This window comes from Musca autumnalis, unplaced genomic scaffold (genome assembly GCF_047663935.1).
Source record: "Musca autumnalis isolate F117 unplaced genomic scaffold, ASM4766393v1 scaffold_2, whole genome shotgun sequence".
Classification (NCBI taxonomy): Eukaryota; Metazoa; Arthropoda; class Insecta; order Diptera; family Muscidae; genus Musca; species Musca autumnalis.
In genome coordinates, this window is record NW_027411755.1 from 153,961,586 (window position 1) to 153,985,627 (window position 24,042).

General features: G+C 34.0%; 1 protein-coding gene across 24 annotated transcripts in view; it reads right to left on the reverse strand.

The window, feature by feature from the left end:
• Positions 1-2,969: 2,969 nt before the first annotated feature.
• Rim2 (replication in mitochondria 2) overlaps positions 2,970-24,042 on the reverse strand; it is a 66,223-nt gene continuing 45,150 nt past the window's right edge. For 13 of the 24 annotated variants that reach the window (XM_073969605.1, XM_073969609.1, XM_073969617.1 and 10 more), the window contains exons 3-8: positions 9,876-10,071; positions 9,574-9,644; positions 9,232-9,363; positions 8,875-9,148; positions 8,586-8,806; positions 2,970-5,355 (exon numbers count right to left, since the gene is read on the reverse strand). In XM_073969605.1, the coding sequence (XP_073825706.1) occupies positions 5,229-5,355; positions 8,586-8,806; positions 8,875-9,148; positions 9,232-9,363; positions 9,574-9,644; positions 9,876-10,071 (1,021 nt within the window). In that variant the 3' untranslated portion in view covers positions 2,970-5,228. Of the gene's footprint in view, positions 5,356-8,585; positions 8,807-8,874; positions 9,149-9,231; positions 9,364-9,573; positions 9,645-9,854; positions 10,072-24,042 lie in introns of all 24 variants that reach the window. The other 11 variants (XM_073969593.1, XM_073969602.1, XM_073969599.1 and 8 more) reach the window with 1 other exon arrangement.

Consider the following 24,042-nt stretch of genomic DNA (forward strand, 5'->3'; position numbering starts at 1 on the left):
ACTCCATTTCACCAGGTTTCTGATGTACATCAAGTTTTGAAGGTACATCAAGGCGAAATTTGAACTAGATTTTTGGTTATGTAAATAAGCCGATGGTGTGTGATGTGTTACAAGGCCATGAAAGGCTTTATCCTTTCGATTTTTTTGGAATGTAAGTGCATATTTTCTATCTTTTGAAAGTCATTTAGGACTCGGTGACCAATTTCGGGAAAATTAAGGGCGGTTTAGCCGTAATTTTTCAGAAGATTCCTCTACCTTCCCTCCCAGTCCTTGGTTTGGCTGGGTTATGTGTTTCACAAAATCAATTATTTCTATATTTTCGTGACTTTTGCACATTATTTCAAATGTATTCGACTAAATATTCAAAAATAAGCAAAAATTCCCTTTATTCCTGCCGTTTTTATAAAGAAATATGAACAGTTTTCTCTTTTCTAGGAAAGCGTTTTTCCTTAGCCCTAAATTGTAATAATTTGCTATGAAATATGATATTTTTGCACACAGGAACAAAGATTCTGTTCGCAATTATTGAAATTTATACTAATATTGCAGAAAAAGTTCGATATTGACCGGTTTTTTGCCAAAATATTTAACAAAATTTACAAAAACCGAATATTTTTGACGCATAGAAAACAGGGTTAACAACTTCTTCTTTGTTATTCTCGCTTATAGGGTTGCCATGGATCCATGTTACTTACATTTTTTAATTGCCACAGGACCAACATTTTTTTAAGTATTTGGTTTTTTGAATATTGGTTATGGGGTTCGAAAATACTGAGGTGTTATTATTGGTGAAATTGAAAACCGAATATTTTTGACACTCACTGTATATAAATGGTAGGAGATCTGAGCCAATGTGAAACGGGCTGATTTCTCTCGAAGGTTAGCAGCATGAAGACTAAGGGGTCGATTATGGATAGCAACTCAACTGTAGTTGCGTTGCCAGAAGAGAAAATCGTGCAATTAAAATGACAAAAAAGACGGAAATTCTTGTCAAAATCAATCAAAAACAGTGCTTTGAACCTTCAGCTATTGTTTTATTTGTAGAAAGTATAAATTTTAATGCGGAAATAGCAAATTCTATTACTAAATTTGCTGTGGGAAAATAATAAGATATCAGGGCAATTAGGAATAAAAAAACCGTGAGGAATTTGTTTCCTTTCCCCAATTAAAAAATTTTCTATCACCATTTTTGTTCCCATAAAATTATTTTCCGTGCGGAAAAATTCCAATGGGAATAGTCATGATTGCCCTCCATAATTGTAAGAAAACCCGTTTGTCCTGTTGTAGGAATCTGTAACTCTTTTTTGATTACCGGCAAAAATTATGATTGAAAAGTACAAAATTCAATTTGACAACTGTATGTTTGTTCCAGAACTGCAAGAATTTACTAATAATTACTATTATTCAATATCATAAAGAAAAAATTGGTGTCGTAGTAAAAATCTGTAGATTCATGCAGGTTCTGGAAAATATATCGGGCATGTTCTGAAATTCACCGTGTATTCATTTCACATCACACATGCACTTCACCTGTAAAAACAATTGCGTTTCTGTATTTCACGTGAAAAGAGCTTTCATATTTGAGCCGCTCAGTGCACACTTCGACTAACTCCACTTTTTGAAAAATTTGAGATTTTAGTGTCAAAGCCTTTGATATCGCCATATCTATTTATGATTATAATATCTTTCCTGAATAATAAAGATGAGCACCTTTAAATAACAAGTTTTTATTGACCACTGAATAATATGCAATTTTTTTCAGTGCACACTTCGATTAACTCCACATTCAAATGTAGCTCTGCTCGCAACGTGTACATGCAATACTCTTTCGGCTTTTGTTGAAACCATAGATGGCCTTTAGAAAATTATGACGTATATAATATACATTTTTGACGTATATTACATACGTCGAAAACGTCGTAAACCTAGCCATGAAGAATGACGCTAACATAAAGCTAACATGAATTAATTACAAATATTGTTTTATAACCGAACTGCCAACATTAATTTTTATGTGAAACCTGTAATATATGTGTATAAAACTAAGTTTTTCGTTAATAAAAAATTCAAAACCTAACTTTATTACTTTTTTCAGTGCACACTTCGATTAACTCCACCATTACCACAACATTACTAACGATTGTTTGTTGACTATTGTTTTTATTTTATTTTATATACCGTTAGATGAAAGCTATACCTGCAATTATGCATTCTACATTATATATTTGAATCCATATTATCAGGGGAATTTTAAAAAACAATATACATTTCATCACTGCTTTTCTCAACTTTTTGATTTATGGAGTTAGTCGAAGTGTGCTCTGAACGCTTCATTTCACGAAAGAACTTTCATAAGCTGTATTAGAGCTTTCAACTTTATCATTCACAATGGAAAACATATCAGTCTGTGTTGGCGCATCAACGAATACACATGCGTATGTGGGTATGTACGCTTTGTTCGTTTGCTTGATTACGAAACAGACGTAAACGAACTTCTAAAGAGCACACTTGTTGAATATGGTACTTTAAGAAAAATAACTTTTTATAGCATATTTTGTTAAGAAAATTAAATATTTTTTAAAAGCTCATTGAGAACACATTAAATTTTAGTATTATGCATTTTTTTGTGGTAATTTTCAATTAGTTTCTTTAAAAAATAAGGATTCACTCGGCTCTCGCCATCAAAATTACAGTGTGATGAATACACCCCAACTAGGTGTAAAGTGTGTTGCAGAACTGCTTTAGGTGTGTTCGATACACGTGAGGTGCAGAGGTGTATGCCAGAACATGCCCGTATATTGTTGCAATAGGTAGGAGTTGTCGTCAAACGTTACTTTGGTCGTTACATAACAGAAAATATCGTTAATATCCAACATTTTAAGGCATTTTAATGTTAGCGATTTTTGTCGATAACGACAAAATGTGTTAAAGAATTCAACTACTGATCCATAAACTGCGAATTAAAACGATTTGTTTTTTTTTTTCAATAATATGTGTATTTTATTTCTTTACATTTATTAGTCTGAAAATATTTGTTGACAATTTTGTGGTCAATATTGTATTTCGCTTTTTAATAATAAATATATTTGTATGTATGTGTAGAAACAAAACATTTTACAATTTCTTTAAAAAATAATTAAAAGAAAACAAGAAATATATTTTCAATTTTTATTTGTTTATACTTTCTTAACAAAAACAAGTTCAATGTACACAAGTATGTAGATGATGAATTAAGGAATATGGAAAAGAGTCTGTATGTAAAGTAACTTAACTTATACACACATCAATTATTATAATGAAAAAAAAAAAACAAGTCCTATTATATACATAAAGCATAACATATTTTAAATATTCGTTTGGATTTTTTAAGACACGAAATGTAATTCTTTACAAGAAAATTCTTAAAAAATCTAAAATTTATAAATCTAATGAAAGTTAATGACTGATGTGTTTTTGTTTTTTTAATACAAACATCCTCAAAATACATATTGTTGAACTTTTTAGAAACGGTCCAAAAACATATTAGTTTGTATTTTCCATATTAATACATTAATACATCTGTTATTCCATTAATTATCCATTGAAAAATATGTATCAAAAAAGGAACCTTAATTTCTTTATAAAAACGACAGCTTTTACAAAAGATAGAGTACTACAAAATTATCTTAATAATAACACAATGTAAGATAACATTATTTGCCTATATTGCTTTCAAAACAAGAACCTTTTAGAGTGTTGACATTATTGTACACAGTTAAGTACGACCTAGGACTTGCAAGTGTAATGAAAGCAATGTTGATTGATAGAAGGAAACCCCGAAATTTTCAGCTAACCAATGCTATAATGTCAAAATTATTTACTGTTTGGAGATTCTACGAAACTTACAATCCCTCCTACCTTTCAGATATAGAACCATCCATAGAATTTATTTTCTCGAGAAGGTTACGTAGAACTAATCAAAGTGCCTCCAAGAATCACAGGCGTTGTATATTCTAGCTTTTTAATATTGTTTACCTTCCTTATATATATTTTTCTAATCAATGAACCTTCTTTTCGCTCTTTCATATTTTTAAAATTATGTTACATTCAATTAGGTCTAATGGTCACAAGTGGAGACGCTGCTAACAACACACCCAAGCGCCCTCAAACATAAACATTCATAGCTCACAAATTTTATCAATATACTAGATTGGTTCCAACATTCTTACAAAGTGTTATTATCAATTTAAGTTTGATGTATAATCAACATAAATTTATTTTATTTATTTAAAACCTAAAATTCATTGCATTGGTTGCATTCTAATTGTAGTGTTGAAACAGTATGCATTAACAGGTTGTTTGTATTGTATTGAAAAGATAATGAATTAAAACAAAATAATAATAATATTAATAACTAAAGATCGATAAAATCACAAAATGTTCAAATTTGATTTGTTTTTGTTTTAAAGAGCGCATCATTTTTTTGACAGTATGGCATGTATGCATAGATGATCACGAAATCCATTGATTTGAGCTTAGAAAGTAACTCGTGCGTTTTATAGCTGATCTTGTTGTTTAGGTTGTTTAATAAAAAAGCATCTGTTTTTGTGCTGGCCTAAATCCAAGATTGTTTTTGTTACTTTTTCAATGTTTTTTTTTATAGTTTTTCGTTGGTATATTATTTGTTCTTGTTCAGTTGTTTTTAGTTTTTTTTTAGAAATTAGCCAATTTTTCAATTTTCTCAAAATTTCCATAATAAATAATTTATTGTTTTATTTTAAAGTTGCATGGCAACTTTTTTTAGTTAAAACTACAAAGCGCTAATGTTTTTTTCCATTTTTTTACATGATAGTTTTTTCAATTTTGTTTTCAGATAAGGTTTTTTTTTGGTTTCACAAAGCCTAAAATCAGGCCAAAAAATGTAATTTATGTTTTGTTTTATTAAATAATTTTCAAAGTATTTGTTATCAAAAACAGAAGAAATTGAGGAATCTTCTTCAATTGAGTCTTCTTTACCAAAAAACAAAACGTTAGCTTAGCTTCATAAAAAACAAACTTTAAAAGTTTGAGTTTTTTTTTTCAAAAAACATACAACAATTAAAAAATAAACAATTTCTTTGCTGTTCTTTTTGTGTTTCTAGTTAATTATAACTATATAAACCTAACTACAATAGTAGGGGGAGGAGGGTCTTAGGTAGAAGTTGGGGGAAGATGTAGGAAGTAGTTGACTTAAGTAATAATAATCCTTTTTAAAAGTCATAGAATTCATTACTTTTACTATTAAAACGTCGTGTTAATACATAAACCACAGCTTCATAGGTCGCCATCAGAATAGCGGTATTTGGTATTTGTCTCACAAGTTGTGTAGCTAAGCCTCTGCAATGAGAAAAATGAAAGTAAAATTTGATTTAATAAAAATGTCTGACAAATCACAATTACACAAGCAAAAAGTTTTAAACATTGTAATAATAAAATATAACCTAACTGTGTTATCTTATGTAACTAAACCAGACCTAATTTCATATTTATCCATGTTCCCACGACGATTGTATTGATGCGCCATAACAATCCGCGACCATCTCGGCCAGATATTGTAACTCAATGACTGCTGTTCTAAGAGAAAGTTATTTGCATAAGAGAAAATGTATTTCCAATTTGTCATTCCATCTAATTCAGAGCTTGAGATGAATTTTTTTTGTGGTGTTAAACGCGCATTGCTGAAAAATAAGTACCCTGCGATTTTATGTTTGGGAATACTGTCATACACCTGCTGAGATGCAGTCTCATATATGGACTGGGCACTAAGCTTTATTGGCTCACTTAACGTGTTCTGCCAGGAATAATGAATGAATCTGTTCAGTTTGTAAAGTTAAAATGTATAGAAATAAAACAACTGTTTGGTGTAAAAACTGGTTCCAATGGGAAGATGTACCGCCTTGATTCACATATTGACTGGATATCTTGTTACTTGGTCGCCAAATGTATCAATTCGTATTTTGTATTCTAACTTTTTTGGGATCACCCTAAAGGTTGTTTCACAAAGACTATAATAAGCAGGCACTTTGTTGTTTAATGCTGCATAAACATTGCTATTAGCGCCTTATTGCTGTCTCCGATAATCCATGTACCAATGCACCAACTCACACCCCACAGTGCATATTTTTGGAATTTTAATTGCAATGGCTTCCGTATCAAAGTATGCAAGATTGTTCATTTTATGATTCGACCCATTATTCTTCCAGGGACCTGTGCCCACTGAGCTGATTATGATTATGGGTGATTGTTATAGCTCGATCGATTACCTTAACTTTCATCAATTTGGTGAACGCCAACCTTTGAAGGAATCGGAAATCGATTGAAGAATTAGTTTAGAACAATCATCAATACTGCAGCCGCCAGGTAATTCTTGCTGGAACAATAATTACCTACTCTAATGGCAGTGGAGCGAGAATATGTCTGTCGTACCAGGGTCTGGGAATTGACTTCCGAGATCAATTGATTAGTAGAGCAGCATCAGCTAAACAAGAATCTGAAGAACGGCAACATGATGGGTGATTTTCCCTTACCACTTTCCTCATCCAATGCTTCTAACCTAAGAAGTACAAGTTTGTCGGATTTGTCCCACACTAAAACGTTCGACCCAACGCGACAGGTTTGTTCAGTAAACTTTCTACCGGTTTGGGGTGCAGTATCATGGCTGGAATTGCTGGAGATGGAGACATGGATCACAGTCGTGTTCATAGCTTCATCCCTCTCTGTCAATGACAAGCTATGCCAAGTGCGATCTAGGATGTTATCTTCACCTCAATGAGATTGAGGAATACCCTGCTCTGTGTATTAAGGCAGTCATTTATTTATTTATTTTATTTAATTATAATTCATACATTGGAATGCGAAAAGTCTTTCAGACCAAAAAATTGCATTACCATTAAATACTAAAAATTTTCGTCAAGTTTCGGGATTTCATTCCCGCCCTTAGCTACCATTTGTTTCTTTGTCTCAAAAGAACTTGAGCTGTTGGCGACAGAAGTGAGAGATTCGCTGTTAATGCGATAGTCAGGGGAGTGATGTTGATGCACTTGCTGAAGTGAAGACTAAGGGTACCAAGGCATAACACCCAAATCAGTCGAAGATTTATTTTATACAAACACATGTATGTATAAAATAACATTCGACACAACGTTCACGTCGTCCGCGCATGCCGCAGCTATCTGCGACAAACCGGAATGCAGAAACAAAATAAAGAATCACATATAACGCGATAGGTCGGTAAGCTATGCGGCGCCAGTTTGGTCCCCAAATTCAAGAGATTCAAACTTGTTAGAATGCCGCCCTGAGAACAGCAACAGGGTGCCTCCTCAAGTCTTCAGTGGACCATCTACATAAGGAGGCAAAGATTCTTCCAGTACAGCAACACAATGAGATGCTTTCGTTGCAGTACTTGCTCGGGTGTTACCGTGAGATCCATCCCAATCACCATCTGCTAGCTAGGCCCGACACACCTAGGCATATCAGGACCTCCCTCTAGAGAGGGAGGTCCAACAATATAAAAGAGAGAACCCCTAGATCAACAGGCATATTAAGCAGGTCTGAATAGAATTTACACGGACGCAGTTGAGGAACATATGCTGCTATGCTACAAACCCACGGCAGCGGGTTCTTTCGTTCCGGATTGACCCGGAACCATAGTGTTTCGGCCAGCGGCTGCCAATCCAGCATTAAATTTATGCTGCTACAACAACAAGCCAGAGTAGTTTTGGCTCAACTACACTCGCCTAAATTCTTATTGGTCGGATATTGGTCGCGCCGTGCAAAACATCTGCCCAGTATTCGGCATGGAGCCACACGACACACTGTACCTTTTCAACTGCCCTGCCAAACCCACTCATCTAACTCCAGTGGATCTGTAGCTACATCCCATCTAAGCAGCCATTTTCTTGAACTGGAGATAGATCCAGAGCCACATTGAGCAGAAGAACGAACACGCAAACACACAATAATAAACACTGTTACAACAACAACAAAGATTTATTTTGGGATTCTTTGGGGCTTTGGGGCTTTTTAGTAAAAGTTCGTATATCCATGAGATATTGATCGGTACAGGAACTAAGATCGACCGCAGTATAGCCTTCTTACCACGGCAAGGACTTGACAACTTAGCCTAATACTCGCTGAAGCGCCAAGGTATCAACACGTCTCCCTTCTACTGGAATAATCAGTCCACCTGACTGGCTCGCGACAAGATCCCTCCATCTTTCTCAACAGAGCTTGGAACCGGCTTTGTTGCTATTAACGATGTCCTAAACACTTTAGAATTGATAGCTGCTAAAAAGTTAATTAAACTATTCCATTCTAGACTTATTTGTTTAATGATAGAACATTCACTCCTAGTCACATCCTTAAGGACTGCTCTATTCCTATACAGAAAGTATTCCTGTACTGGAAGGGCACTTGCTTCCCAATACCAAATTTTAGGAACGAATTTTAGAACAAAGAAAATTAGCTTACAATGTACATATTTAAAAGAATTGCTGTCCTAATGTACCAATTGGGAATCTTTGAATTCATAATTTATTAGGTGTTTCATATCACTTTTCCTAACTTACCTATATAAACCAGGTCTACCCTCTTCCTTCCATACAGTATGTAAGGTTTGCCAAAATGTATTATATTTGTTGCCCTCTTCACGCAGTCGTGTTCGTGCAACTTCATGCGGGTATGCAATACAGGAGGCAACAGTCTTTGATATGGCACCAGCCATCATAAATTCCAGAAAATCTCTTGAGGATTTTGTGGTATCCGTTGTACGTTTATTTTGACGTTCAATCTGGAGAATTAAAAGCAAAAAATCATCAAAAATCTATTAAAAATGTTGGAGTCTTGAAAAAAACTTACCAATTTGGATTTGATGAATTCATAGATAACAAAATGTATCATTGTTTCACAGATGCCAAAATAACTCGCTGTAATACCCTTATAGAAGGCCGCTATGCCACCACTGGCATAAACACGTTCTATACATTGTCTGACGGTCATTTTTACTTTTGAATTATAGTCCAATTGTAAACGTGTTTTTACAAACCAAATTGGATTGGTTAAGCTTGAGGAAACAAAACCGGCACTAGCTGCACTCATAATGTGTACTTGTGGAGAATCTGGTTGTACTAATCTAAGATGATAAAGAAGATGAAAGTAAAAAGAAATTGAAAAATTATGTCCAACTAACCAAAAAAGATACTGGACCATACTTACCCTAACTTATTAAGGAAATTTTTGGTTTCAGAATATGTGCAAAAATAAATTGCACGTGATGGCGCCACACCAACGAGATTCGGTCCTAAACCTTTAAATAATGCCCTGGGTCCTTCATGTTGTACTATGTGTCTAGAAGAAGATGAAGGGAGATGTAAATACATATTAGAAATATTAGCCGATGAACACGTCGAATGTGTGCAACAACGGCATCACCTCAAACCACACATTGTTAATCACGGCCATAAAATAATTGGTGGTAGTAGGGGGTTTAAGCCATGGCAAATTTACCTTTTGCGGCTTACTCTTTAAATCTTTATTTTTATTAATACCATGACCTACCTCAGACACTGTATTATACTCATACTTTTGGTGGATGTTGATGAGATGCCGCAGTGTGATATTGCCATTATCTAAAAATAGAAAACAAATAAGATAAAAACATTTTTTTTGAAAATTTAAAAATAAATGACAAAAACTAAAAGCAAAAAAGATCAAGTTGAGTTTATTTAAAGAGAAGAAGAAAGATTGTCAAAGACCATCATGAAGAAAAGAATTATATAGACTTTGTTGATAAAGAGTTTATTTTAGAGGGAATAATAGTAATAATATGGTGGTACTACCCTACGGACACCCCCAATCACCTGTGGTTGGGACCTGTTACGCAATATTGTTGTACTGAGTTTACGTCTTTGTTCAGGTCGCAGCAATTCGGAGGATGCATTTGTCGTTGAATTGTGTTCTATCCGTGGCGGTGTTAAAAATGCTGTTGAACTCTGTAAACGGGTTTTAACAACTTCTAGGGGACATGTTACAACAGCACCAACTGTACCAGCAGTTCTGAAAAGAAGAAAAGAAAAGTGAGAATTATTAGTTTGGAATAGATTGAAAGGAAATTTTTGATAACTATATACTAGGAGGACAGCTTAATTGAATCTAGAAATTTCACATGATGCTTTTTTTTGTTTGTTTTACATCATTTCTAACGTACAGAAACAATTGATCTGGTTGGAGGTATGATATTTTTTTACTTATTAGGGAGTATACCATCTTTATTGTGATGTTTTTAATTATTTCTCTTTCGAGTTGAGCTATTATGACCCAAGCACAGTGACCAATCTTTCGAAAAAGCAGGTCAAAGTGACCCTATTTGGAAATTTACTCGCAACGTGTCGTATTTATGTTGTTTATAAAATTACCCAGCAAAATTAAATGGAAGTGATTCCATGTGAAATCATGATTTCACTGGTTCTTTTGCATGAGTGCGAAAGGAGTCGTGAAAGATCCCATCTTTTTCATCGAATTTTCATGAGTGCAATTGAAGTCGTGAAAGGTCCGATCTTTTCCATCGAATTTTCATGAGTGCAATCGAAGTCATGAAAGATCCGATCTTTTTCATCGAATTTTCATGAGTGCAATTGAAGTCGTGAAAGATCCGATCTTTGTCACAATATTATCATGAGTTCAAATAAATTGATAAGTAACCGCACAATAAATTATCAAATACTCATATACCCGAATAATTGTGTACTTGCAAAAGTAATTGTTAAAATGAAAATAAAAGTCAGATGAAAGTGGTCGATAGTGGCAAAATTTATATATTTTAATTAAAAATACAATGTAAATTGATATAAAACAAAAGAAAAATATATTTTGTGTTTGGAAACCTGTTTCGTTTTGTGGATATTAAAAAGAAGTATGAAAAAGACCCGGTCTATAAACCACGAGCTTCCCCAGCCGACCAACACCGATATAGTAAAACATATCGAGCTGCAATTATTGGGTAGGTTGGGCCATGTTAACAGGATGGATAAAGATGCCACCGGCATATGAATACGAGCCATTTGACGTTATGCGACCCGAGGGAACAAAACTCCAATGGAAAGATCACGATATCACAAGCATGGCATGCAAAGTGAGAGAAGCAAAGTAGGAGATCGGTAAAATAAGTATAAAAGAGACCATAACGTGGTAACTATTACAGGATAAGCTTTTTCTTTTGAAATAAAATAACAGAATTCAAATTTATACTAGATTTCCCAAACGATGAGCTTGGTTCAGAGATTGACACATAATTTATCGAATATTGGAAAAACGGAACCACCAAGTTGAAAGAAGTATCTTGGAGCCATCGGAAGAGATAAATATGATATTGCAGATTAATATAATATATAATTTTGAAAATTACATACAAAATAAAGAAAAATAACATCTGGCGATACAAATCATCTGCGCATTGTATTCTTATTAATTCAACAAATTACATAATTGTATTGCGAATTTTATTTCTGATTGGCAAAAATCCGGATCCAAAGCATTGGTGCAAGAAGCCATGACGATGAACTGGTGCAAGAAGCCATGACAATGAACTGGTGCAAGAAGCCATGACAATGAACCGGTGCAAGATGCTATGACAATGAACTGGTGCAAGATGCCGTGACAATGAACTGGTGCAACATGTCATGACAATGAACTGGTGCAAAATGCCATGACAATGAACAGGTGAAATCAGGTGTCACTCCCTTGTAAATTTCATCGGTGATTCACCTAAATTTGCACCTATGACAAGTCACTTGCACCTATGATTCAACTCATGATCTGTCATCGAACATTTTGCTGGGTATTATAATATCCAAAATACAATAACAGCCCAGCAAAATTTTATGGAAGTGGTTCCATGAGATGCCATGATTTCACTGGATCTTTTGCATTGGTTCAAATGAAGTCGTGAAAGATCCGATCTTTTCATTAGCATTTAAACCCATGCAAAGGAAGTCGTGAAAGATCCGATCTTTTCATCAGCATTTGAATCATTTGTACAGATCACTACAAAAAAAAAAAAACAAGTCGATTTGTACATCCCTACATGTAGCGACATCAAAACAAAAGTGTATACATTTCCAAAAATTTGGGCAGCCAAAAGTCAAGTTTCTCCCTTAAATTTACAACCTGTCGCTTGCCAAACACATCGTTCCCGAAGTCTGGAAAATAGGCCAGCTACTGAAGCCCGAAAAGGATGCCAGCAAAGGTGAATCTTACAGGCCGATTTTGTCGCCCGTAGCAAGGACCCTTGTGGCTTTAGTTCTTCCACCATCAGAAATAATTTTCCAGTTGCCGATCAATAGCATAGGATCCATAAGCAGCACAACAACTGCGCTGAAGGCCATCTCCATATTAGCCGAAGACTCACTCAGAGCAAGCTGTGCGATAGAACAGTGATAGTGACACTTGATTTAGCAAAGCCCTTTGATATTGTCAAGCACCCTCGTTGTTTGATGTCATCGAGCAGACTACGCACCGTCCAAGTTTGAAACGTTGGATAATAAATTTTAAGTGTGGATGACAGTAGTACGTAAAAATTAGGATCAAGAAGTCCAAGACCCGTAGAGTGAAGAAAACCTCTTCTGAATTCCAAACGCTGCAGACGGCATTGAGATCGTAACGTATGCGAATGATTGTACTATCTTGGCGTCAGGTGCCTTCCCTGACGACATTTGTGAAAGACTGAGCTCCTTTTTGTCTGATCTTACCATTTTTTTCACGCGAGGAATATGCAAATACCAGCCAATAAATCTACGGCCTCTCTGTTCACTACCTGGGCGGCCGAGTTGGGAACAATAGAGTTGAATGTCATGGTCGATGATAGCAGAATTCAGACCACAGGCCCAGGCAGCCAGGGGGTCTTCATAATCTAGAAAGAGAAGTCTAACGTTACAAGAGAGAACCTCTAGAGCAACAAGCCTTTCAACCAGGTTTAAGTAGCATTCACACGAATACAGTCGCAGATGCAGTAAACAGTTATCGTGTGAATGCGGTCCTTGGAGAACATCCACCATCTACCGCAGCTGAGAAGCGCCAGCTGTCAGGACAAACCAGAGTAGTTTTGGGACAATACGCTCGGGATGGTGCAGCCGTCAAAATTCCTATAGGGCAAGTACTGATGACACCGTGGAAAACATCTGCCCAGCATACAGCACAGGCCCCCACGACACACTGCTCCTTTTCAATTGCCCCACCAAACCATATAAATAGCGAAATAGCCACATTCTTACGACTGATAGTCCAAGAGTCAGATTAAGCAGAAAAATGAGAATACAAACATATTAACTACTGTTACAACAACGAGAACAAACTGCAAATATAGATGTAAACTTTATGATGATAAATAAATTATAGTTATTTCATTAATTCCTTTGAATAAATAAAATAAAAAAATTAAAATCATTTTTCAATACAGCATTTTCCATTTTCCGAACAAGACGTGAAAATTACATGCCACCAAGGGTTGGTGAAAATGACATGCCAAAGATTAGTGAAAATGCTATTCTTGGGAATTGGTTAAGATGGCATGCCAAAGGATTAGTATAGATGCCATTCCAAAGAATTGTTGAAGATGCCATTCCATCGAGTTAGTAAAGATGACATGCTTAGGATCTGAAAATGAATTGCATCTTTTGGGGGTCACGCTCTTGTAAAAAGAATGAGTGAAGATGCTGAAAAAATGACATTCCATTTCACTTGCACCCATTCTTGAATAGCATCTTTGGCATCGAACATTTTGCTGGGAGTTAATTTTTTTTTTTATAATTGTAATTGTATAATTGTAATAAAAGGTATGTGAAAAGTATTTAAAACGTTCAGTGTCGCCAATGAAGTGTGCGTTTTTACTGTGTTTTATTTAACTTGCTTTGGTGTATGTTTAGTTCAAATCTTGTAACTTATTTTTAACACAGTTGCAGTTGACCATTCGAACTAAAACTTTGCACAGTTTTCAGATTTGAATGACAATACATGAATATGAAACCAAAACCAATATGGGTCCATTTTTTCCTATAGCCGCCATGTAATGTAATCACCCGATTTCCGGTATTTTGAGGATTTTATCTTCATTCTTAGTCCGAATTGGCTACTTGGAGTTCACAATGCTACAGACACTTCCCCATTAAAGAAATCCCCCCACCCGATTTCATCAGACATTTTAACGTTTTTATCAACATTTTCGGCCAACATTGGCTGTAATTTGTTTATGTGTTCTCAGTGGTCAAAAAAATTATATTTACCAAAAAGTTAAAAATTAAAAAAATAATAAAAAATTAAGCTACAGTGTTTTATTTATAAATGTTTTAAAAGGTAGAAAATGATTTTTCGCTTAGCATCAAGTCGCATATTCTTCTTCATGATGGAATCTCTCAAATAATACGCTTGAATTTCGATTAAAAATGGTCGTTATAAATAAAACACTGTAGCTTCTGACTTCCGTATCGTCAGTTGCTTTTCAAATGACTGCAAATGTGTGAAGTATTATATTTCTTAACGCCGTAGTAGCTACGTGTTTCAAAATGTCAAAAAATTCACATTTTTAACGCAGGTAAAAAACAAACCTGTAGTTGCATTTTCGAGGAACTATGCATGAGTGTGCAACTGAAATATTTTGACGAAGTTTAAATAACACAAAGCAACTGACGATATGGAAGTCAGCCTAAATTATGAAAATAGTTGTGAGTAAGATCGAGTTGGACTGGGTACCTTATCATTAGACTGCGGAATCCTATGCAAATGCATATATCGACACCTCCAAATAATAGTATGCTAAGTTTAAAAAGTGAGTTTTTTAGGAGAAGCTCTCAAAGTTTGGAAATTTTTTTGAACTTCAGTACTATGCTAAGTCAATATTTGTTTATAACTTCTGTTCGGATTGACCGATCATTACCAAAATTAGAGAGAATTTAAGTTAAAGGACGTTCGACACCTCCAAATAATAGTTTGCTAATTCTGAAAGGCGAGTTTTGCAGGACAAGCTCTAAAAGTTTGGAAATTTCTTTGACCTTCAGTACTATGCTAAGTAAATATTTGCTTAAAACTTCTGTTCGGATTGTCCGATCATTACCAAAATTTGACAGAATTTAAGTTAAAGAACGTTAAATATAAAAATGTAAAGAACTTGAAAACATGCTAAGTCGACTTAGGTTAGGATGGTCGTAGAGAAAATCTGATTAGACAGAAACTCGTTTTATTACAAAATAAAACGAATTAGGCCCAGAAATTTTTGCATATTTTGCATTTTTTGCATATCGTGCATATTTTGACGTATTTTTAAATATCTGCATAAAATTAGCATATGCAAAAATATATTCAAGGATTTGTGGTCTAAATATCCCACCGAAATGGCTGAAATTTGGGATTAAGTCTTCGTTATGGGTATAGGTTAGGTTAGGTTAGAGGATGTGCAGCCACTAAAAGTGACTGCGCCACTCGGAGACCTTACGGTCCATTGTGATCATCCTTTAGAAAAGTGGGGAGAGATAAAGATAGATAAGAGAGATAGAATAGAAATAATAGAATAAATAGATAAATATGGGTATGAAACTTTACAACTGAAATCTGTCCGCATAGGTCCACGTCTTCATATAGCCCCCATAGAACGGTACCTACCGATATTCGGTATTTTGAAAATCGTAGCCTCAATAACCCACCAAAAATGACTCAAAATTGGTATGTAGTCTTCGTTGGGGGTATAAAACATTCCACCTGAAATTTGTCGGCATAGGTCCACGTCTTCATATAGTCCCCATAGAATGGTACCTCCCGATTTTCGGTATTTTGAAGGTTGTGGCCTCAATATCCCACCGAAATGACTGAAATTTGGCATTTTGTCTTCGTTGTGGGTATAAAACTTTTCACCTGAAATTTGTTGGTATAGGTCCACGTCTTCATATAGCCCCCATAGAATGGTACCTCCGGATTTCTGGTATTTTGAAGGATGTGGCTGTGGTTATACATTTCTTTATTGACTTGTCTGAAGAGAATTTTAAACAGAAAAATTGTACACACAGACATTTTTGTACCTATTATTGAAATATTTGTTGCATTTTCCATATGTAATATGTTTCGATTGCAATGTAATCAGAAGCCAAAAATATGCCCAGACCCAAAATTTGACATGAATCGGACCAATAATAGGGGTTGCATAAAATTCCGCTGTCTACTTATCATTTCTTAAAATGGGAAGAGTTTTTTTTTTACCAAATTCCATCGAAACACACTGCACGAATTTGCACGTTTTGTTTTAATGTGATATTTCGTCTTGCAGATATATAGAGATTTTTGTTGATTCAGAATGTCAGAATGTAGTATATGGTAATTTCCTGGCATTTAGGTAAAATTTAGAGTATTTTGTATTCTAGGACCTATCGTAAAATTTTATGGCGAACAAATTATTCATTTATTTATTATAATAATGACACTGTAGTAAATACAGTGTTAATAAGAAAAGAAATAGCATAGGCTACTATGGTCATCAGCTAAAGCGAACAAATTTGTAGAATAGTTTGATCTGATATGATCACATTTAATAGATTTTTAACGATTTTTGAAAAAAAGACTAAATTAATTAACCCCAAAGACGTCTTAAAGACCCCACAAAGGATTTAATTTAAAAAAAATCTTTTATGAAGATATTATGTACATTCTAGTTAGTTGACAAAGATACCATACAAGGATTCCAAGGAATCTTAACAAATAATTTCAAAAATATAGAAATGTTAGAAACTGGCATCCAATTTTAGTCTTAATGGTCTCAATTTTTTGGCAAAATGGATACTGATATTTCCTTGGTAGTAATGCAAATAGAGATTTCATTTTCTTGGTGACTTATAGTAAAATTTAGTTGAGAACATTTTTGTCTTTGACATAATTCTTCTCAAATAATGCTTTGGGGGACAATTTTGCATAAACTCAGATGAATTACGACTTTAACCCTAACATGTATTTTTGATTTTTACTTATTTATGGAGTTTAAATAAGAGATAGATTCTTGGTGAATTCTAGGACCTATAGTCAAATTTTATGGCGAACAAATTTGTAGAATATTAAGTTGAATATTTAGATCCTATTTTATAGGAGAAGGGACCAAAAAGATCCCTTTAGTGAGCAGCATGAGGGCTAATCATATGAAAAATGAAATCAGCGACTCCTAAAACACCCATTCATTTTTAGAGTTTTTGCCCAGGTTTTTCGGTATATTGGCCACTGTGCTGTGGGGTGAAAAATAAAAAAAAAAAAAAACAATTTCTAATGCTCACACACCACATTTACAACGACTGTTCGGACCCTCTTCAATATGAGAAATTTTAATACATCTTTTGCACAACTTTGCTTTTAAACCAGTAAGGAAAGGATCAAAGTCGGGCGGGGCCGACTATATGATACCCTACACCACTGTGAATATGTAAAATATAAATCGGAGCTATATCCAGATCTAAACCGATTTTGATATAATTTGGCACATTTATTTCCAGACCGAATTCAGTCACACATTTCAAATATCATTGAAATCCGACTTATATAGCGTGTTTGGAGCAGCAAATACGCGAAATCGGCCGAAAATATATATGGGTGCTATATCCAAATCTGAACCGATTTCGATATAATTTGGCACATTTATTTCTAGACTGAATTCAGTCACACATTCCAAATTTCATCCAAATCAGAAATATATAGCGTGTTTGGTACAGAAAATATGTGAAATCGGCCAAAAATATATATGGGAGCTATATCCAAATCTGAACCGATTTCTATATAATTTGGCACACTTATTTCTATACCAAATTCAGTCAAACATTCCAAATTTCATTAAAATCGGACGTATATAGCGTGATTGGTACATCGCATACGTGAAATCGGGCGAACATATATATGGGAGCTATATCCAAATCTGCACCGATTTCGATATAATTTGGCACATTTATTTTTAGACCAAATTCAGTCACACATTCCAAATTTCATCGAAATCGGACATATATAGCGTGTTTGGTACAGAAAATACGTGAAATCGGCCGAAAATATATATGTGAGCTATATCCAAATCTGAACCGATTTCTATATAATTTGGCACACTTATTTCTATACCAAATTCAGTCAAACATTCCAAATTTCATTAACCCAGATATGCCCAACGTCCTATATATAGGACACACAAAATTCTTGCTAATTTGATATGTTATGTTTATCAAAGTACCGTTTATTTTGGTGATATACTCAGTACACATCTGTAGCTCTTGGGATATTATGTGATTCCATTATTTTGAGCTACTATTTTTGAGTTTTGAGGTCTAGTTCATCGAAGTTGCCACCTATCGCTTAGTTTTTACAATGATTTGCGTTATGACAGATTAATTATTTGGTAGTTTTATAACGAAAACATACACGATGTGGAGCCTACTACGAAAAAACGTTAACTAGATGCCGAAAAGGTGTCTTTGGACTATATGTCAAATGTTTTGTGTCCCATAACTCCCAGTTATAAGATAAATCCCTGTGTCCAAAAGTGGCCTCAAAAACCACTTTTTTCAAAAAAATTTTAAAAAACATATAAACATACTGTCATTATTTCCCATTTGCTTCTAAAATAATATAAAAATACTTTTAAAATGATCACGATCAAGCAATGGGCATATCTGGGTTAAAATCGGACGTATATAGCGTGATTGGTACATCGCATACGTGAAATCGGGCGAACATATATATGGGAGCTATATCCAAATCTGAACCGATTTCGATATAATTTGGCACAATTATTTTTAGACCAAATTCAGTCACACATTCCAAATTTCATCGAAATCGGACATATATAGCGTGTGTGTTACAGAAAATACGTGAAATCGGCCGAAAATATATATGGGGGCTATACCAAAACTTGGACCGATATAGCCCATCTTCGAACTTGATCTTCCGACGGCTAAAAAAATGGTATTCCCCAATTTTCAGCGAAATCGGTCAACAAATGCGACCTGTATGTTGCGAACGGACGGACGGACGGACATGCATAAATCGACTCAGAAAGTGATTCTATGTATATCCCTAGAAGGAACTATGGGTCTATCTCGCTTCCTTTTGTATGTTACATACAAATGCACTAACACATAATACCCCTTACCACATAGTGGTGTAGGGTATAAAAATCGAATTTGGTCCACTGGGACTCCACCAATTTTAAACACATTGTTTCATTTTAAATGGCTGATGCACCTGAAGTTTACAAATAAATTTCCTCGGACTTGTGACATATGCAAATTCATATTAAGAGATTAAATTTTATCAAATTGTAGTATTCACAATATCTTATCAAATGAGCATTTGAAGCTGTTATTAATAAAACAATTTAACAGATGAGATATAGAATACCAAGTACCGGTCTAATATACTATTACACGCTGTAAATTACATAAGTATTTGAATATTATGAACGCCTCTTTAATTTCAAGTACTTACGTACGTACTTCCGTGATTACCACTCGAGTGTCACCTGTTCGTTTGGTAAAGAAACACGTGTCATTGAGATATTCCCATAACTATGCGATATTAAGTATTCAATGAGTGTTGTACTATTATTGTAACTTATTTAATACTTTTAAATATATTAAGGTTAAATTGTATCGCTGTATTTTTGACATATGGTTTTGGAGCATCAATGTCAACAATGGTCCGTCCAGGCTGATATGTAAATTTTTAGTTTAATATCAATATACATATCTGTTATTATTGTTATAATATTATTAAATCGGAGGTTCTACCGGCTTAATACCCTTTATGAAGATATTATTTACATATTTTATTTATTTATTTATTTACAATTATACTTATAGTTAATATAAGGATAATTACAAGGAGTACAGGAGAATTAGCTACAAAGGCCATCAGCTCTTACATTCACACGTACATATATTCAATGGAATTGACAATTTAAATCCCCTAAATTTCCTAACAATCTAAATGTAATATAATTTTATAAATAAATGCATTACAAACCTTTCTACATAACACACGTCTTTCATGGAAATTTTTGATTAGAAAAATATGCAGACACGTTATAAAATTTTCCTCTGACGTTAACAATTTTAATTGCATAATTCACTAAATTTATTTATTTTTGTTTTGATGACATAAAACATTATTTAGATTTTTCTTTTCTGTTTGTTTTTTTTGCAGTACACGCGTGCCTCAAGATGTTAATTTATTTTTAAAACACTTAAATAATCTTTGGTATATATGTATAACCATACATACCATATGTTTGTACATTAGAATGGCTTCATGAAAAAATATTAACTGCATACTAACGTTTAAATAAAGTAACTCTGTATAGGAATTCTGTAACTTTTATCGATTGAAAAGTTGTTAAAATTTCTTTTGTTTTTGTAGCAACTACAAAACAAACAAATGAAATTGTTGTAAAATAAACAATGAGTAAAGTTGTTAAAAAGTTACAGAATATGCCTACTGACCTAAAATTTTTAACAATATTCACGCAAAAAATTCTTATCTATTATTTATTTTTGATCGTTGAACATATTTCATGTGAAATTTAATTTTTATATTTTGCGGAACCGCATTAATGTACATTTGACGTTAGCAAGAAAATAATTTTGCCAAAGAATATTATTTTAATTTTACTACAATTGCGATTCGGATGTTGTAGATTTTTCAACAAATTGATTTTAAGTAAAAAAAAAAAAAACAATAACTAATTGAATGGAAAAATACCAAAGATATGATGTTCTTAAACTAAAACTTTTAGCTAGTTTTAGTTGTATAGTAGAAATTTTAATTTCTATGTACATTAAACGGACCCAAAAACCTTATCTTTTAATTTTTACAAGTGGTTAGAATCTAATTGCTGCAGACATTTGCAGTTATATTTATTCTGTGATTTTATGTGGAAACGAAATGGAAGTGGGAACCTTTTATACGTAGAGCGAAAGCTCTTTGTATAAAAGGTTACCAGACTAAAATATATTTATTTAAATTAAATATGGAATAAACTTTTCATGTTTGTTGAACTCGCTTCAACAGGCTACAATTATGGTCCAATCGATGGAAAAACTTCATTGTTGTGGCTAAAAAACGAATACTAAAAAATTGTGAAAATCGGATCGTATTCTGATATAGCTATATAGGGCCTAAAATCGGCCAAAACATGCATATTGGTGCTACATGTATCAAAATTCGATCCGATATTCAAAATTGTAGGATTCGTTTTTTAGCCACATAAATGAATTGGTATTTTTTTCCTTTAAAAAATTTAGTGAAAATGCACCTTTGGACCCATACAAATTACAGGCCAAGCTGTTTTAAACAAGAATTGTAGAAAACATGTATTCTTATAAGTAATAATTTTACTTTTTTGTAGAGCAAATTTTTTGTTTCTAGAAATAAAACAAAATTAAATAGGTTTTTAGGACAGTTTGCTTAAAACGTAAATTTCGATCTTCGAACAGACCCTAAACTGCATCTCAAGAGAAATTATGTACTTTTTTGGGGGAGGTACCCTAAGCAGAAGACCGATATGTACCATTTTCGAAGATAAACTAAGTTTGGAATCGACTCGTCTGATCCGTTCGACAGTTATCGTGGTTCCAGCCACTACACATGGTGCCATAGGGGTTTTTACAGCTTTTAGGCTATTTTCTCAGGAAGTATGGACTTGCTCCTGAAAAAATGTGTACCGTCGTAATGAGGGGTACCGAATACAAGTTGTTACAAAAAAAATCAAAGGGATTCGAGAGTAGCTATTAAACTGCACTTTTCCGAAATTTTGTGTTGGACGTTCCCGAAGGAGTTGAAACATATAGTATATATTCGAAATTGATCTATATCTCGCAGAAATATTACGATGTGCAAAGTATGGACCAACTCGGTAACATCTTTCGAGAGTTATCGCGATAAATTTTGAACATCTGTGGGGCAGGTATCCGAGGGAGTGGACCCCTCTTCAAACTAAAACTAAGTTTGGACAAAATATTAAGAAGGCTAAATTTTTGACCGAATCGGCTGATCCGTTTGAGGGTTATCATGCGCTCCAGCCACTACACACGGTGCCGTAGGGGGTTTCCTCAGTAAGTTTGGACATTTTGTCAGTAAGTATGGACTTCCCTCAGAAAAAATATACAGTCGTATTGGGGGTAGCGAATACAAGTTGTTGCAAAAAAGCAAAAATCAAAACTCTTCGAGAGTAGGTCTTAAACTGCACTTTCCCGAAATTTTGTGTGGAAGGTACCCGAAGGAGTGGAACGATAGAGCCCATCATCGAACTTATCTAAGTTTGGACAAAATATTACCAGAGCCAAATTTTGAACCAAATCGGTTGGTCCGTTCGAGAGTTATCGTGCGCACCAATCAGCCAGACAGACAGACAGACGAATATGGCTTCATCGACTTCAAATTGTATGAAACAGGTTTCGTACAAAAACTTACTTGGGGTCTAAAAACCATTATTTCGATAAGGCACGTTTTTGGTCGTATCCAAGTGTATATAAAAACTGAAATCGGGCGGTACCGTTGAATTCCAAAACGTGGACCTATGTTCAAAATTTTTGGTTGGGAAGATGTCGGACCTCTATGAAACCTAATAATTTGGCATTTTATAGCTGATTCGGACAGAAAATGTAGTTTAAAACTTTAAAATACCTGAAGTCGGGCGGTACCGTTATATGGTAGCTCTCCAAAACATGGACCTATGGCAAAAATTTTGGTGGGCCTTAGTCCACAATACGAAATTATAAATAATTCGGTAAGAAAATGTAGCTAAACACTCAAAAATACCTGAAATCATGCGGTACCGTTATATGGGGCTCTTTTAAAACGTGGGCCTATCTTCGAATTTGACTTGCTAGCAAGCAAAAGAGGCATTTGTGTCAAATTTCATCATCCTACCTCAATTTGTTTATTCATTCGTGCAAAAGGAAACAATTTTTAAGATTTTTTTCATTTCATACATTTTTTGAAAAAAAAAATAAAATATTTTTTTAAATCGATTTGTAGGTAAACATTTTTTATATTTGAAGGAATAAATGTTATTATAGTGATTAATGGGCAAGGACATGCTTTTTGAGAAAAAAAAATGTGGTGGAGTGTATAAAAGAAGTCCATATTTTGTGATATAACGGCCCATAAGCTCTAAAAAATCCTGCAAGCACAAATTAAAAACACCGATGATCATAGTTGCTTGCGAATTGAGTATCCGATTTGACTAAAACTATACAGAAGAATTTCTATATCGGACAACACCTTCGGGTACCTCCCTCACAAATGTTCAAAATTTTCGCTTTATTTCCGTTTTTAAATTATTACCGAAGGATTTTTTTTTTTTGAAAATCAAGAGCTAATAAACTCCTTGGCCCACTTCCTAGGTGTTGACAAATGTTTTAAGCCATAGCGAGAAGATACTTTTTGTAATCCTGTTTACAGCGATATAATGTTTTTGGGGGCAAATGTACGCTTCTTGGCATAATGAAAAAATGTCTAAAAATCCTGCCTGGAATCGAAAGTAATGATCCCCAGATTAGATTAGATGGATCTGGTCCATGTTGCCTATGTTGACATTGTTTCAGGTTCAACACTTTTGCTATATATCTGTAGTGGGATTCTGTAACTTTTTTTCTATCGAACCGATATCGTTAATTAGCGAATATGATCGGTTGAAATACCGAAAGTGCTCTTCTGTAAATCAATGTTATCGATACAAAAATTTAAGCGACGAATATCGGTAGAATGACGGAATTTTAAAGAAGATGCACGTCATTTCAAAATGAAAAGCCTATACGAAGTATATAAATTATTTTAATTTTTAAAGGTTCTTGTTATTTCTAGGAGAAATGGGAAAAATCACACTTTAAACGAAATAATGCTCATTTAAAGTTAACATAATTCTTCTTGCTTCTTGCAGGTTGTGGAACAGAGCATATGTTTCAAATAACATGAAGAAAAATTCAACCTAAAAATTACAAATCGTAGTTAAAACTATAAATGTACGTT